The 12,690-nt window shown below is 35.1% G+C and overlaps 1 protein-coding gene across 1 annotated transcript; it reads right to left on the bottom strand.

Moving 5' to 3' along the window:
- Window positions 1-671: 671 nt before the first annotated feature.
- On the bottom strand, window positions 672-3,177 carry LOC142181160 (uncharacterized). The gene is made up of 3 exons (XM_075253622.1): window positions 2,197-3,177; window positions 1,285-1,733; window positions 672-1,167 (listed from the first exon to the last, which is right to left on the bottom strand). The coding sequence occupies exons 2-3, from the start codon at window positions 1,580-1,582 to the stop codon at window positions 779-781; spliced, it is 687 nt and encodes a 228-aa protein (XP_075109723.1). The 5' UTR covers window positions 1,583-1,733; window positions 2,197-3,177; the 3' UTR covers window positions 672-778.
- Window positions 3,178-12,690: the final 9,513 nt, after the last annotated feature.

The following is a 12,690-nucleotide window of genomic DNA, read 5'->3' as shown; positions in this document are numbered from 1 at the left end:
TCACTTGGCTTAAGAAAAAGACTTTTTCCTCTCCTTTTAATAATATATAGATGGTCTGGTGGTTGTTCTTTGTAGGGAGTTATGAATTGGACAAAAATGGTGAAGTGAAACCGTTGAGTTTTAAGGATGATGGTTGTTTGGAGTTTTTTCAGGGAGGGGGTAATGGTGGTTATTGTTGAATTAGTCTAGAAAAAAAGAAGTAAAAAACATGCAAATGACACGTGTCAGCACATGTTTACACAGCTAAGATAAAATTTGGTTGTCAATTTTGAAAGAGGTATTAAATTTACTTTGGACAATGATAGAAAAGTATTAGGATATTCGTAAAGGTTAAATGTAAAACTGACTTTTGGAGACAAGTACAAAGTGCATTTTATGTAATTTCCAAAAAAAAAATTATCACTGTGCACTAACTTATGTAATATCGTTTGATTAAGTAATATATTTGACCAAACTAGGTTGACTAGTCAATTTTAGAATGCAAAGTCATAAGCTCTTGTAATAGTATAACTCATGATCACAACTTGCTAACTGCAATGACGAAGTTGTTAATTCAAAGTAGCAGATTATATAATAGGTGTTAAAATGGGTTTGATTATATATGATTTTTTATTAGGTAAATTAGGATAGCCACTGTTATTTTTCTGGCAAAAAATATATCTTCTAGCCACTTTTATATTTTTGTTAACTAAGCTATAGAGAGATAAGTTTTAAATTATAAAAGAAAGAAAAGTGATTTTTGTATTACAAAACTTAACTTGAATAACCACCGATAAAATTAATCATTCTTCTCAATCATGTTTGCTTGACTTTTCTTCTTGTCCTTCTTTGGTGCACGACATTCAGCAGCCTTGTGTCCAACCTTTCCACAATTGTGGCAATTACCTTTGAATTTCTTCTTGCTTGGGTAATTCTTTGGTCCAGATGGCTTCTTTTTCTTTTTACTCGTTGGAGCTTCTTCAACAATATTTGCACCCATTATTGTTGAATTTCCACGAGACTTCTTTTCTGCAGTCTTGTTGTCCTCTTCAATCCTTAGGCGAACAATAAGGTCTTCAAGCGTCATCTCCTTGCGCTTATGTTTCAAGTAATTCTTAAAGTCCTTCCACATCGGAGGCAACTTTTCAATAAATGCCGCAACTTGAAACGCTTCATTTATGACCATACCTATAATCATAAATTTAGGATTAATAATATAATCAATATTTTAATGATTTATACCTTCAGCAAGGAGGTCATGAACGATGACTTGTAATTCTTGAACTTGAGTAATGACAAACTTACTATCAACCATTTTAAAGTCCAAGAATTTTGCGGCAACAAATTTCTTTAGTCCAGCATCTTCCGTCTTGTACTTCTTTTCAAGAGCATTCCACAACTCTTTCGAAGTCTCCATGACACTGCAAACGTTGTACAAGCCATCTTCCAAACAATTCAATATATTATTTTTGCACAAGAAGTCAGAATGCTTCCATGCCTCAGTGACCACAAATCGCTCATTATCCGGAGTCTCTTCTCCTAGGACTGGAATGTCCTCGCTAATAAAGTGTTGCAGACTGAGTGTGGTCAAGTAGAAGAACATTTTCTACTGCCAATGCTTAAAGTCCACACTGTAAAATTTCTCGGGTTTTTCTGCGGGTGCCATCACCGGTGCAGGAGTTGTGCGACTTGAAGACGCAGTTGCCATTGCAGCAGTAGAACCATTCTGTTGTTCCGAACTCGTTATCATTTTTCTGTAAAAGAAATTGACAAACAGAATTAGTATCTCGGTGAAGTTTTTATATGTTCAAACCGAATACAAACAACAGAGTTTTTATATCTCAAATTGAGTAGAAAGTCACAAAGACTTTAATCTCAAACTAGAGTAGAAAATCCGAAGATTTTTGTCACGACCCAAATCGATGGGCCGCGACGGGCACCAGGTACCTTACTCAATCGAGTACCAACATAACGTATCTTTTCATGTCATACTATCATAAATAACTGAGCCGAAGAGGCTGCCGTAAAATAGGTAGAATACAATAGGTAATGCCAACTTATACATAAGACACTTGAACACTGAACATAGGCCGACAAGGCCATACGATCTTTTACGTACATGACATCTATCTACAAGCCTCTAAGAATACATAATTTTCATAAAGGTCGGGACAGAGTCCCGCCATACCAAACAATACACATCTAACTCATACTAACCAAACATGCAACTCCGAAGCAAATGGAGCACACCAACATCTTCCACTAAGATGATAGCCTACTTTGAGGGCTCTCGACCTGTCTATTGGGACCTGCGGGAATGAAATGCAGTATCCCAGGCAAAAAGGGACGTTAGTACGAATAATGTACTGAGTATGTAAGTCACATAAATAAGTACATAACAGACATAGAGGAAATATAGAGTAAATGGCTGCACCTGTAAGTCTGGATAACTTTGTAAATCATGAAATAATTATAGTGTCATACATATGCATATGAATGTCATGTCGTGCATATGTACATCATTCATAACATCATCAGTCTCTGAGGGCGTCCTATCATATCATCACAGCCACTGTAGGCAAATCATCAATGTATACCAGCTGATTAGGTGGTGATACATACATAATGTCGTAATCTTTTCCTATATCCCATATACATATAGATATACACATATACACATATATAACACCGTCTGAGTCATTGGTAAATGCACATGTATAAATGAATGCAATGCATAATAAAGTAAGTCAATATGATCTCTTGGAGTGTTATGAGATCCATGAATAGACAATATGGTAGTAGGACATATGGGGAATCAGGAACATAGACAACCTTAATACTTCTAAGAATAGAATCATTTCTGAAACTTGTATGCTTGCTCGTTTCGTTGTATCATATGGATCATGCCAAAAAGGAAAGAATGGATAGACTTAACTTACCTGGAGTAGGAAAAAATCCGTATAATATTCTTTGTAGGAGCTCAAATCGTCACTGTTTCTAGCGTTCTTAATTGTTAAAAGCTTTTCAAGTAGCTAATGTTTCTCTGGATTGTAAAATAATAATACATTTTGAATTGTAAAGGGTCCTAAGGTTTCTGATTGTTGAAAGCTTTTGAAATAGCAAAAGAAAGCTAATGCATTCAAGATGTGAGAAAGAAGGCAATATATTTGGATTTGCAGTAAAGCTTTGAATCTGATAAGCTTTGCTAAAGCTTGGTAATATTTTTTATTCCTTATTGTCCTAATGATAAGATTTGTATTATAAGAGATAAAATGTCTCTTTCTTGTTACTTGATTTCCACCTATCAAAGAAATGACTGCAATGTGGCTAGCTGTCACGTTTGGGGGTAGAATTTATTAAACTTTATCCACTTATTATTTAATTAGGTAATGTCCTGTTACCCGGTAATTAATCAATTACCCGCATAATTAAACATTATCTCAACTGACTTAAAATACTACTCTCTTTTAATATACCTTGTACACCTTATGCTCATGTAATACCTTGAATGACACTAGTCCATAAATACCGGATATTTTAACTTGGGCTGTATTTTATCCCAAAATGCCAAACTTTGACGAAAATTTATTTTCTTTGACTTGCTTCCACTTTCACCTTCACGAATTTATTCATCACTTGTGAAATAGCATAATCCTTATAATCTCCAAATAATCTTTTACTTGGACTGATGTCAATTACCTTACGACAAATTCAACCTACAATACTACAGGGCGCAACATCGTCGTAACTTAATATTGCAAAGCGTAACATCACCGTAATGTAAAATTGCAGGGTGCAACATTGTCATAACTTAATACTGCGATGTGTAACATCATCGTAATGTAATTCTACAAGGCCGAATATCATCGTAATATAATACTGCAGGGCATAACATCATCATAATATAATACTGCAGTACGTAACATCATTGTAATATTGCGGGGTGTAACATCATTCCCCCCTTTGGACCACTAGTCCCGAATTTTGGCTGATGCTCTTATGATTTTAATAACTTATAGCTCTTGTGAATACCTTAATACTCTCCTTTCCATTTAAGTAGTTTCTCTGTAAATAAATCCAAAGTCTAGGGTATTCCCCTCTTTAGTCTTTTTGCTCATATCACGACTTGTGGTCGAAATCTTTCTAATCTCGCAACTGCTGCTACCTCCTATCATGCAACCTGTATGACCCTGGCTTTTTAAGTGCACTTATGCGATTCATTTTTCCTTTTTCCTTTTAGTTTTTAGTCAATCTCTAGGCCTTACTTTGTAAACATATGCAAGGCTTAATAGGATGCCTCTCTAGGTATCTATAGGTGTACTGATGTTCTTCGCTCGATACTTCGTAGAACTTGCAAATATGGTCATATCTTATTTCATAGATCTGGTTATCCATTCGTATGGATTTACTGCATCTACATGGGTCATACTATATCATAATTTTTTTTACTTCAATTTATCGTTATTGAGTTATGCTTACCAAACTCCTAGTTACTTTTGTCGTATATCCTTTAGGTATAAATCTCAAGTCCTTTAATGCTCCCTCATTACCGTTCGTCTTAAGAAGGATGGCGTAATCTCATGTCATACTTTGTAACTTGTATCTGTCCATAGTTGATTCACCTCAATGTTGATCTACAATTCTCCACTTGAAGATTTGAAACTTCTTACGTAATACATTGTCGCTAGGGCTTATGTTTCATTTGGGAATATTTGAAGTGATTTCCATAATAGTATTACATAGTGTCTCAATGTAATTCACCTTATGGGGGGTATCCTAGTCTTGTGCCGTCAGTGAAATATTTTCTCCTTCTCTTTTTTTTTTCAAAATCGTTATTCAAACAAAGGTCCAAATGTCATGCTTTATCTACAACAATTACACCCTCATCTCTTTCAAATGATATTAGTCTTAGACTCCTTTGAGTTTATTCAGGCTATACTGAGCTTTCTATGACTTAGAGAAACCTTTAGCTCACTTGTTGTCATGGGTTTAATCCTGAGGACTTATCCATTCTCGTCACCTTCTCACTCGCCCTTTCGTATCCTTACTCTTGCCTTCCTAAAACCTTGTCGCTTTGTCATACTTAAGCTCGCGACCTACCCATATTTATTTTTATTACTCGCAACCTTCCTTCAACTTGCTTGTATCATAGATTTCCTTATGTCACTCTGGAACATCAAGCGAGATATCACATCGTGCCTAACTCTTCTTTACTGTCTTAATTAGCCTCCTCGATACCTAGAAACCATAGGCTATGAGATATGCCACTGACGATGCCGCTATCATTCCTGGATATTGAATACCTGGGCTTTTAGCCTTCTATCCGAAGTATGGACTATTCACAACTTTCTACATTTGAGTATCTCGTATGTTGTTCACCTTTTCCTTACTTACTTAAAATCTCGCATCATATCTTCTATCTCCTTCATAACCTTCCTTCCACATAGGTATGATTCACACCACAACTTGAAGCTCTATTATAATACTACAATCCGGTGGGAGCTTCATACTGACTTTTTATGAGGCTATTACTTTTTCTAACTGGCTTTATCATGGAGCCGTTATAGACTATGGTTGTTGTACTATCTTTTTCGTACCTCTGATTTTAAGGGAGATCCTGCAATGTTCTTGATCACGATATTTCTATTTTTCTGGATCCAATAATAAAACTCCTAATTTACTTGGGTGATGTAACTCTTTAGTTTCCTCCTTCTTCTAATCGGCCTTGACGTCGGCTTAAGCTATCTTCCGATCTGTGGTTCGTGGTATTAGTTATTCTGTTTAGCCTTTCATCGGCGCTGAGAAATATGCATGATACAACCCTTTAATAATTTAATCCTTTGTTTATTACCTGGGCTCAATTCTTTCTTTTAACGTATACCAGAATCTTCTACGGTTGTATATGTTGCATGTATAAAACTCGGAACCCTTAAGTGCGTTCATAACGTAATCAACTCTGGATCATTGATCAAATAATTTCTTTCGTTCCATCTTTGCTTTCTTTCAATGTAAGCTATTACTTTTTCTGGTTTTTCTGCCCCCTTATTGCGTCCATACTTAGCTTATGTTAGTGCCCACACATGCTAGAGTTTTTGTGCAACTCATATGATATCAAATATTACTTTTAATTTTACTTCCCGTTCATTAGCCACGATAGGTGCCACTTTCCTTTGGAGTGCTTACAATGTTGTTGTGAGACTGCTGTTACACGACCATTTCCCCTTTAGGTCGTTGTGCTTAAGTTGAAGTCTTCTTCCTTATTTCCTCAGCTAGTCTTTCGTTGGAGTACTTAGGGAGAATCCTTGACCCTCGTAAAGCTGTGAGCTTATTACGGAACTTTTGATGTCCTTCCTTGCCTATAATTATCTGTAGTTGCTTACCTCCGTGCCTTTGTACTTGTAGGGTTGCTTCTGAACTGACATTTTGATTGCCTACCCAGTGGTACTTTATTTTATCCCCATAACACTCATATGGTACCTTTAACTACCCCGACTCCTATTTGAATATATCTCAAGTATTATAATGACATTACTGCGAGGCTGAATTCTCCATGTTGGGGTTTACTATATTCGTCTTGCATGATCTGCTGATTTGTCCATAACTTCTTATCTAGTCATGACTAGGCTCTTCCTGAATCAACTACTGTGAGCACCTAATTTTTACCCTACATGAAAATCCTAAAAAATAGACCAAAAAATAATTTTAATTGATTTTTAGGAGTTTTTCTTTATTTAGTTGTATTCCATGCATTTTTAATATTTTAAAATCATAAAAAATTATCACGTTTTAATTTCATGCCATCTTAGGTTCAATTTGCATGTAGGAATTAATTTTATTATGCAAAAATTACAAAAATGATCATTTTTACATATTTAGATTTTAGCCTTTAAAATTAGCATTTTTCTTTAGTTTTAAGTTAATTAGTTGTTTTAATATTAAAAATCGATAAAGATTTTTAATTTCTACAAAAATAGATTGATTTAGGATTTTAATTGATTATAGAAAAGAAAAAGTAAAAAACAAAGAAAAGAAAAATAGGAAGAATATATTTTTGGTCTTGTTTCTTTTAAAATCGGGCGAATTCCTAAAATGGCCCAACTAATTTCTAAGACCCAAATCCCTTCAAGCCCAAAATTGTCCAAAGCCCACCACCTAAAACCCTCACTGTATAATCCCTTCACATTTTCATTTTCGGGGATAGACATAGAAAATGACCTAGACAACATCAGATCTCACACAAGAAAAATCAAGAAAGACCCCTTTCCCTTAAAAAAGAGAACGACACTACCACCAACTCCCATGAGAACATCCGTATGGAGCTCTAGTTTCCATCTCCTAACATAGATCCCAAATTGGTTGCTCCATTTCTTTCTTTATCCAATTTTTGGCCTTAGCATCTAGATTCGTTCTGCTACAACAACTGTTGTATCAAATGCTAACACGCCTAGTAAAGCTAAGAAGCCCGAGATCCTTCTGATTTCCAAATGACTGTATTGTATCCTGATGGGTTCTAGCAAAAGTGCTCTTTGGAAGTGCGTGAATGATGCCAACATTCTCGCTGAGGTTGAAGTGCATATGCTGGTGTTTATCATTGGCAAGTTTATCATAGTGAATGTCATTTTTCATGCCTACAGTTTTTAGTATCCACCAGAATGATTCCCATAAAGCTTGAGTAAGTTGTGATGTTGCTGTTTCTGCCGTGATAAGTTACTGAACTTTGATTTTCTGTCTTCCGGCATTTGTTTGGCTCCTCTAATTTTATTTCCAGTTGTTGAGGTACTTACCTTGATTTTAGAATGTAGTTACTTTTTTGACATTCCCACGCTATAAAGTTTCTTGAATTTGCTCACTTGCTGGGTATCACATGTCTTAGTTTTAATAGATTTGATTCAATAAAATAAATGACATGATTATAATTATTTGTTATTTTTGTGAAGTTGAAAATGCTGTCATGATGTTGTGAATTATATGTCCTATAAGCATATGGAATTTTACTGCTAATCAATTCACGAAAATATGAAGTAGCTACCGATTGTGTATTTGATTAAAATAAGTTTATTGGATTTGAAGTTGATTTGTAGCTTTTGAAATTCAAACAAGTGCTCTTCGGTTATAGATCTGTTTTGCACTAAGTGTCTAGTTTAAAAATGCATTACTGTTAAACTCTTGCCAAGGAAGATGTCGAAATGTCAAAGGTCTTGATTCATACTCAAAATACTACTTCCATTCTAGATTGATTCTGATCTTTTCCTTTATAGGATGTCATAGAAAATTCCCTCTATAATAATAGATTCTCTCTCCATATTTTACCCTTTTGCAAGATTTTTATCTCAAATATGAATGAATAAAGGTAGATCTATCTAATCTAACATCAGAATGAAGACATGATGCCTCCAAAGTCTTAGATCACTTTGCCTTGATTATCAAAGTTAGAATCAGTAAATGACCTCTACAAACCATAGATCTTAGGAAAATAAGTGACTCATGAACATCGTAGTTTGTTTGAGGCGCGATTAATAAATAAATCCTTGTGACTATGGGTACGGTTCCCGTGGCATAGTTGCTTTACGTAAATCCAAATTTGGGTGTGCATTTTATGTGACCCGATCATAACAACTTCGAATATTAATAAAAATGAACTTGCTATAAATCACGGGTGCATTTCATGTGATGCGGTTTGCAATGTGTATGACAATCGTAACTTGTTCAAGAAATAAATTCCAGTATCCTAAAAAAGCGGTTTTAAATAAATAAAAGTGGTTATAAAGTTAAAAACGCATAATAGGTTTAAAACATGTAATAAATCAGATAATTAGGCCAATTATTAATAGTTTAAGCGACCGTGCTCGAACCACGGAATCCGGGAATTCCAAACACCTTCTCCCGGGTTAACAGAATTCCTTACATAGAATTTTTAGTTTCGCAGACTTTTAAATAAAGTGAATTTCCTCAATTTGGGACTTTAAAAAATAAACTGGTGACTTGGGACACCATAAATATTCCAAGTGGCGACTCGAAAATTAAATTAAATAATTCCATTTCGATTAATGTCACTTTACTTGGAAAAACTCCCTTATATACCTCCCTCGGATGGAAAAAGGAGGTGTGACAGGTCTGGCGACTCTGTTGGGGATCAAAACCCAAAGCTTCTGATTCAGGGTTCAAGAATTCGAGCTTAGAATAACTTTCATAATTGGCTTTATTTATTATCTGATTTTTACATGTGTTGGGCCTAATGTGCTAAATGCCGCTTTTTACTGCTTTGATATTATTTGAACTATATATAAACTGATGCAAAACCCCTCTCTTCTAATCTTCTAGGAAGTGCACACTGACGTGACTTCTTTTCTGTTAGTTTCATACCATAATTTAGAACGAGGATCCGATCAGTTACAAAGCCGGATGGGCTTTTGGTTCCCGGTACGTAGCCCCTCTCGCCCCTAGCTTGAGTTGTCCATTCGAGTAAGACAGGTCTAGAGCAATACACCCAGGTTTTAAACCTAGAATAATGCAACCTCATGTCGGATCCTTAGTAGGAACACTTGTTTGCATCATGTGCATTTGACTTTGGGGACTCAACACAGGGGTTGAGACAGGTGTACCCTAAAATCAGAAGACCATCCTGATGTATTCTTACGTGCTACTTGTACAATTATTTGCTTCGGTTTGCATGTTGAGCGGTTTCTAGAATAGGGAGAAAAAATTGGAAGAAGTCAAATTGAGGTATGAGAGAGATAACTACCCGCCTTTGAAAATATGGTGTCCAAAATATACCGAAACTCTACCGAAATTTTGAAGAAAAAAAAAAGAAAAGAAAAAGAAAGAAAAGAAGAGAAAATTTCTTCAAAATACTTCATGTTTTCTGTTGCGTCATAACTGACTGAACTACGCGGGTCTGATTCTCACCGGATGTGAGATACGTAGGCAAACCTCATCGGTTCATACCCCAATTTTCAAAAAATCCAAAATATTTTCCTTTAGTTCCTTCTTTAGAAATTTTTCCTTAGAAAATTCAAAAAAAAAGGTTTTTAAACTCAAGAAATGGTTTCCTTCTTCCGAAAGTCTTTCAAACGAAAAAAAAAGAAATAAAAAGAAAAATCAATAAAAATCAAAATCCAAAATACGGGTTTCCTTTACTTTGAAGTATTTTCCCCAAACATTCCAAATAATCAAAAAAAAATCATCAAAGAAAAATATTCTTTTCCTTCTTTAAAAGTCTTTCTTTCGCAAATGTCGTAAAAAAAATTGAAAAAAATTGAAGTCCAAAAATATTTTCGCTTTTCTTTAGAAATACTTTTGTAAATAAATAAAACAACTCAGAAATCCAAAATATTTTCTTAAAAGTCCCTCTTTTTAAAATTAAGAGGCAACATCCAAAATCCAAAAAAAAATATTTTCTTTCTTCTTTAGAAAAAGAGAAAACAAATGAAAATTCAAATAAAAATATTTTCTTTTTACTTTTAAAATTTTCAAAGTTCAAATCAAAAGCAAATGTTTAAAAGTCTTTTTTCAAAAAGAAATCAAAATTAAAAATTCAAAAAAATAATTCCTTTCTTCTTTTAAAGCATTTCTTTCGAAAATTCCAATAAAAAAAACAAAACAAAAAAATAAAAAAAAATATTCAGAAAAGAATATTATGATTTTCTTTCTTTTTCTTTAAACTTTCATGGTCTGAGTTTTATAAAAAGTAAAAAAAAAAAAGAGTTAGTTTATTTACTTGTCACGACCCAAAACTCAGACCTGGTCGTGATGGCGTCTCTCGTGAAGACAAGGCCAGCCGACACAACGCCCATTTTAACCCTTCAATCATTAAGAGTCATTTTTAAGCCTTCAATTTAACAAATGTCTCATAATAAAAGTCTGGATGAACAGTGCGGAAATAACATACAAGCCCGACATCGGGGTGTCACTAGTCATGAGCATCTATCAAGGTCTGAATACAACAACAACAGTCAAAAGTGTACTAAGTACAGTAATGAAAATGAGAGGAAGGAAGCAGTGTTGTGAATGTCGTGCAGCCACCTTGCTAACACTGATGACTCTGCTTCTGAGCAATCAACACCCGCTATCGAGTTCCAAAATACCTGAATCTGCACACGAGGTGCAGGGAGTAATATGAGTACTCCAACCCAGTAAGTAATAAGAGTAAATAAAGACTGAGCAGTAGGAAATGATGAATCCACAAATATGATAACTCAATAAGCACAACAGGCTTTCAATCAGAATACGAGTCAATCGTCTCATTTAAAATCCAGCTTTTGGTAAAAATCATTTAAAATGCTTTCCAACAGTTTCAGTATGGGTTCAATACCATTTATAATAATAAAGAGATGAAAACCATAATCGGCCCCTCGGGCAAAAACTTAGTTCGTATACAACCCCGCGGCATAACAGAAATTCACAACCCTTTTCGTAACTTAAAAACTTCAGTTTAAATGAAAGATTATTTAAAACATTTGTTCAACATTTCTAATAGAGACTCGGTCTAAAGATGAGTGAAAGCAGTAACTAAATCAACATATTCAATAGAAACTCACTTTAAGGAGGAGCGAAAAACAGTAAGTTCATAAACAGGCCCCTTAGGCAAAGCATCACTCATGTACATGTATATCTATAGCGCCTCAGGAAGGCCTCTCAATCACTCGTGACTCAGCTCTTACCAATCAGCACTCACACTCAACACTCACACACACACACACACACACACACACACACACACACACACACACACACACACACACACACACACACACACACACACACACACACACACACACACACACACACACACACACACACATATATATATATATATATATATATATATATATATATATATATATATATATATATATATATATATATATATATATAATCCTCACAACCAGGCCCTCGGTCTCTCTCAGCCATTAACCTTACAATTAAACCCTCGGTCTATGTCAGTCATCAACCTCACGATTACTCGGACCATTAATAAAACAGGGAACTTAGCCCAAACAGTTTTCACGTTTTAAGAAGTAAAGTAATAAAACCAGATTTAAACAATAAACAGGTAAAATGTAACTGAGGATATGCTTTCAAAATAAATAGAGTGAGGAAAAATAAAATAAAAATGCCCCTAAGGGTCTCAACAGGTCGGCACAAGGCCCCAAATATGGCATACAACCCAAAATATAATATCAATCTCTAAAAGATGGAATATCATAAGACTTCAAATCAAATACGCGACTTAACAATTGTACGGGATGGACCAAGTCACAATCCCCAACGGTGCACGACTTCACGCTCGTCATCTAGCGAGTGTGTCACCTCAAAGTAGCACAACGATATGAAATTCGGGGTTTCAAACCCTCAGGACAACATTTACAATCATTACTTACCTCGATCCGGTACAAACTCTAGCCCGCAATGCCCTTGCCTCTCGCTTGGCCTCATATCGTCCCGAATCTATCCAAATTCAGAATCATATCATCAATACATGCCAAAGGGACAAAGCCCATGCGAAAATAATCAAATTAAACCTAAAATCCCAAAAATTGGTCCAACCCGACCCCCGGACTCACGTCTCGGAATCCAATAAGAATCACATCAATAGAATCCCCATCCTCCCACGAGTCTATACATATCAAGATCATCAAAATCGGACCTCAAATGGCCTCTCAAATCCCTAATTTAACTCTCTAATTTCAAGCACTAATTTCCCCAACTCTT

The sequence above is a fragment of the Nicotiana tabacum genome, chromosome 1 (genome assembly GCF_000715075.1).
Source record: "Nicotiana tabacum cultivar K326 chromosome 1, ASM71507v2, whole genome shotgun sequence".
Lineage (NCBI taxonomy): Eukaryota > Viridiplantae > Streptophyta > Magnoliopsida > Solanales > Solanaceae > Nicotiana > Nicotiana tabacum.
This window is presented reverse-complemented; position numbering and strand designations above follow the sequence as displayed.

What these genes read in the sequence shown, in the direction of transcription:
- LOC142181160 (XM_075253622.1), bottom strand. Translation starts at nt 1,582, where the DNA reads ATGTTCTTCTACTTGACCACACTCAGTCTGCAACACTTTATTAGCGAG. An exon ending in GGACTTTAAAATGGTTGATA is followed by an intron (nt 1,168 to 1,284) that starts GTAAGTTTGTCA and finishes TTATGATTATAG; the next exon opens with GTATGGTCATAAATGAAGCG.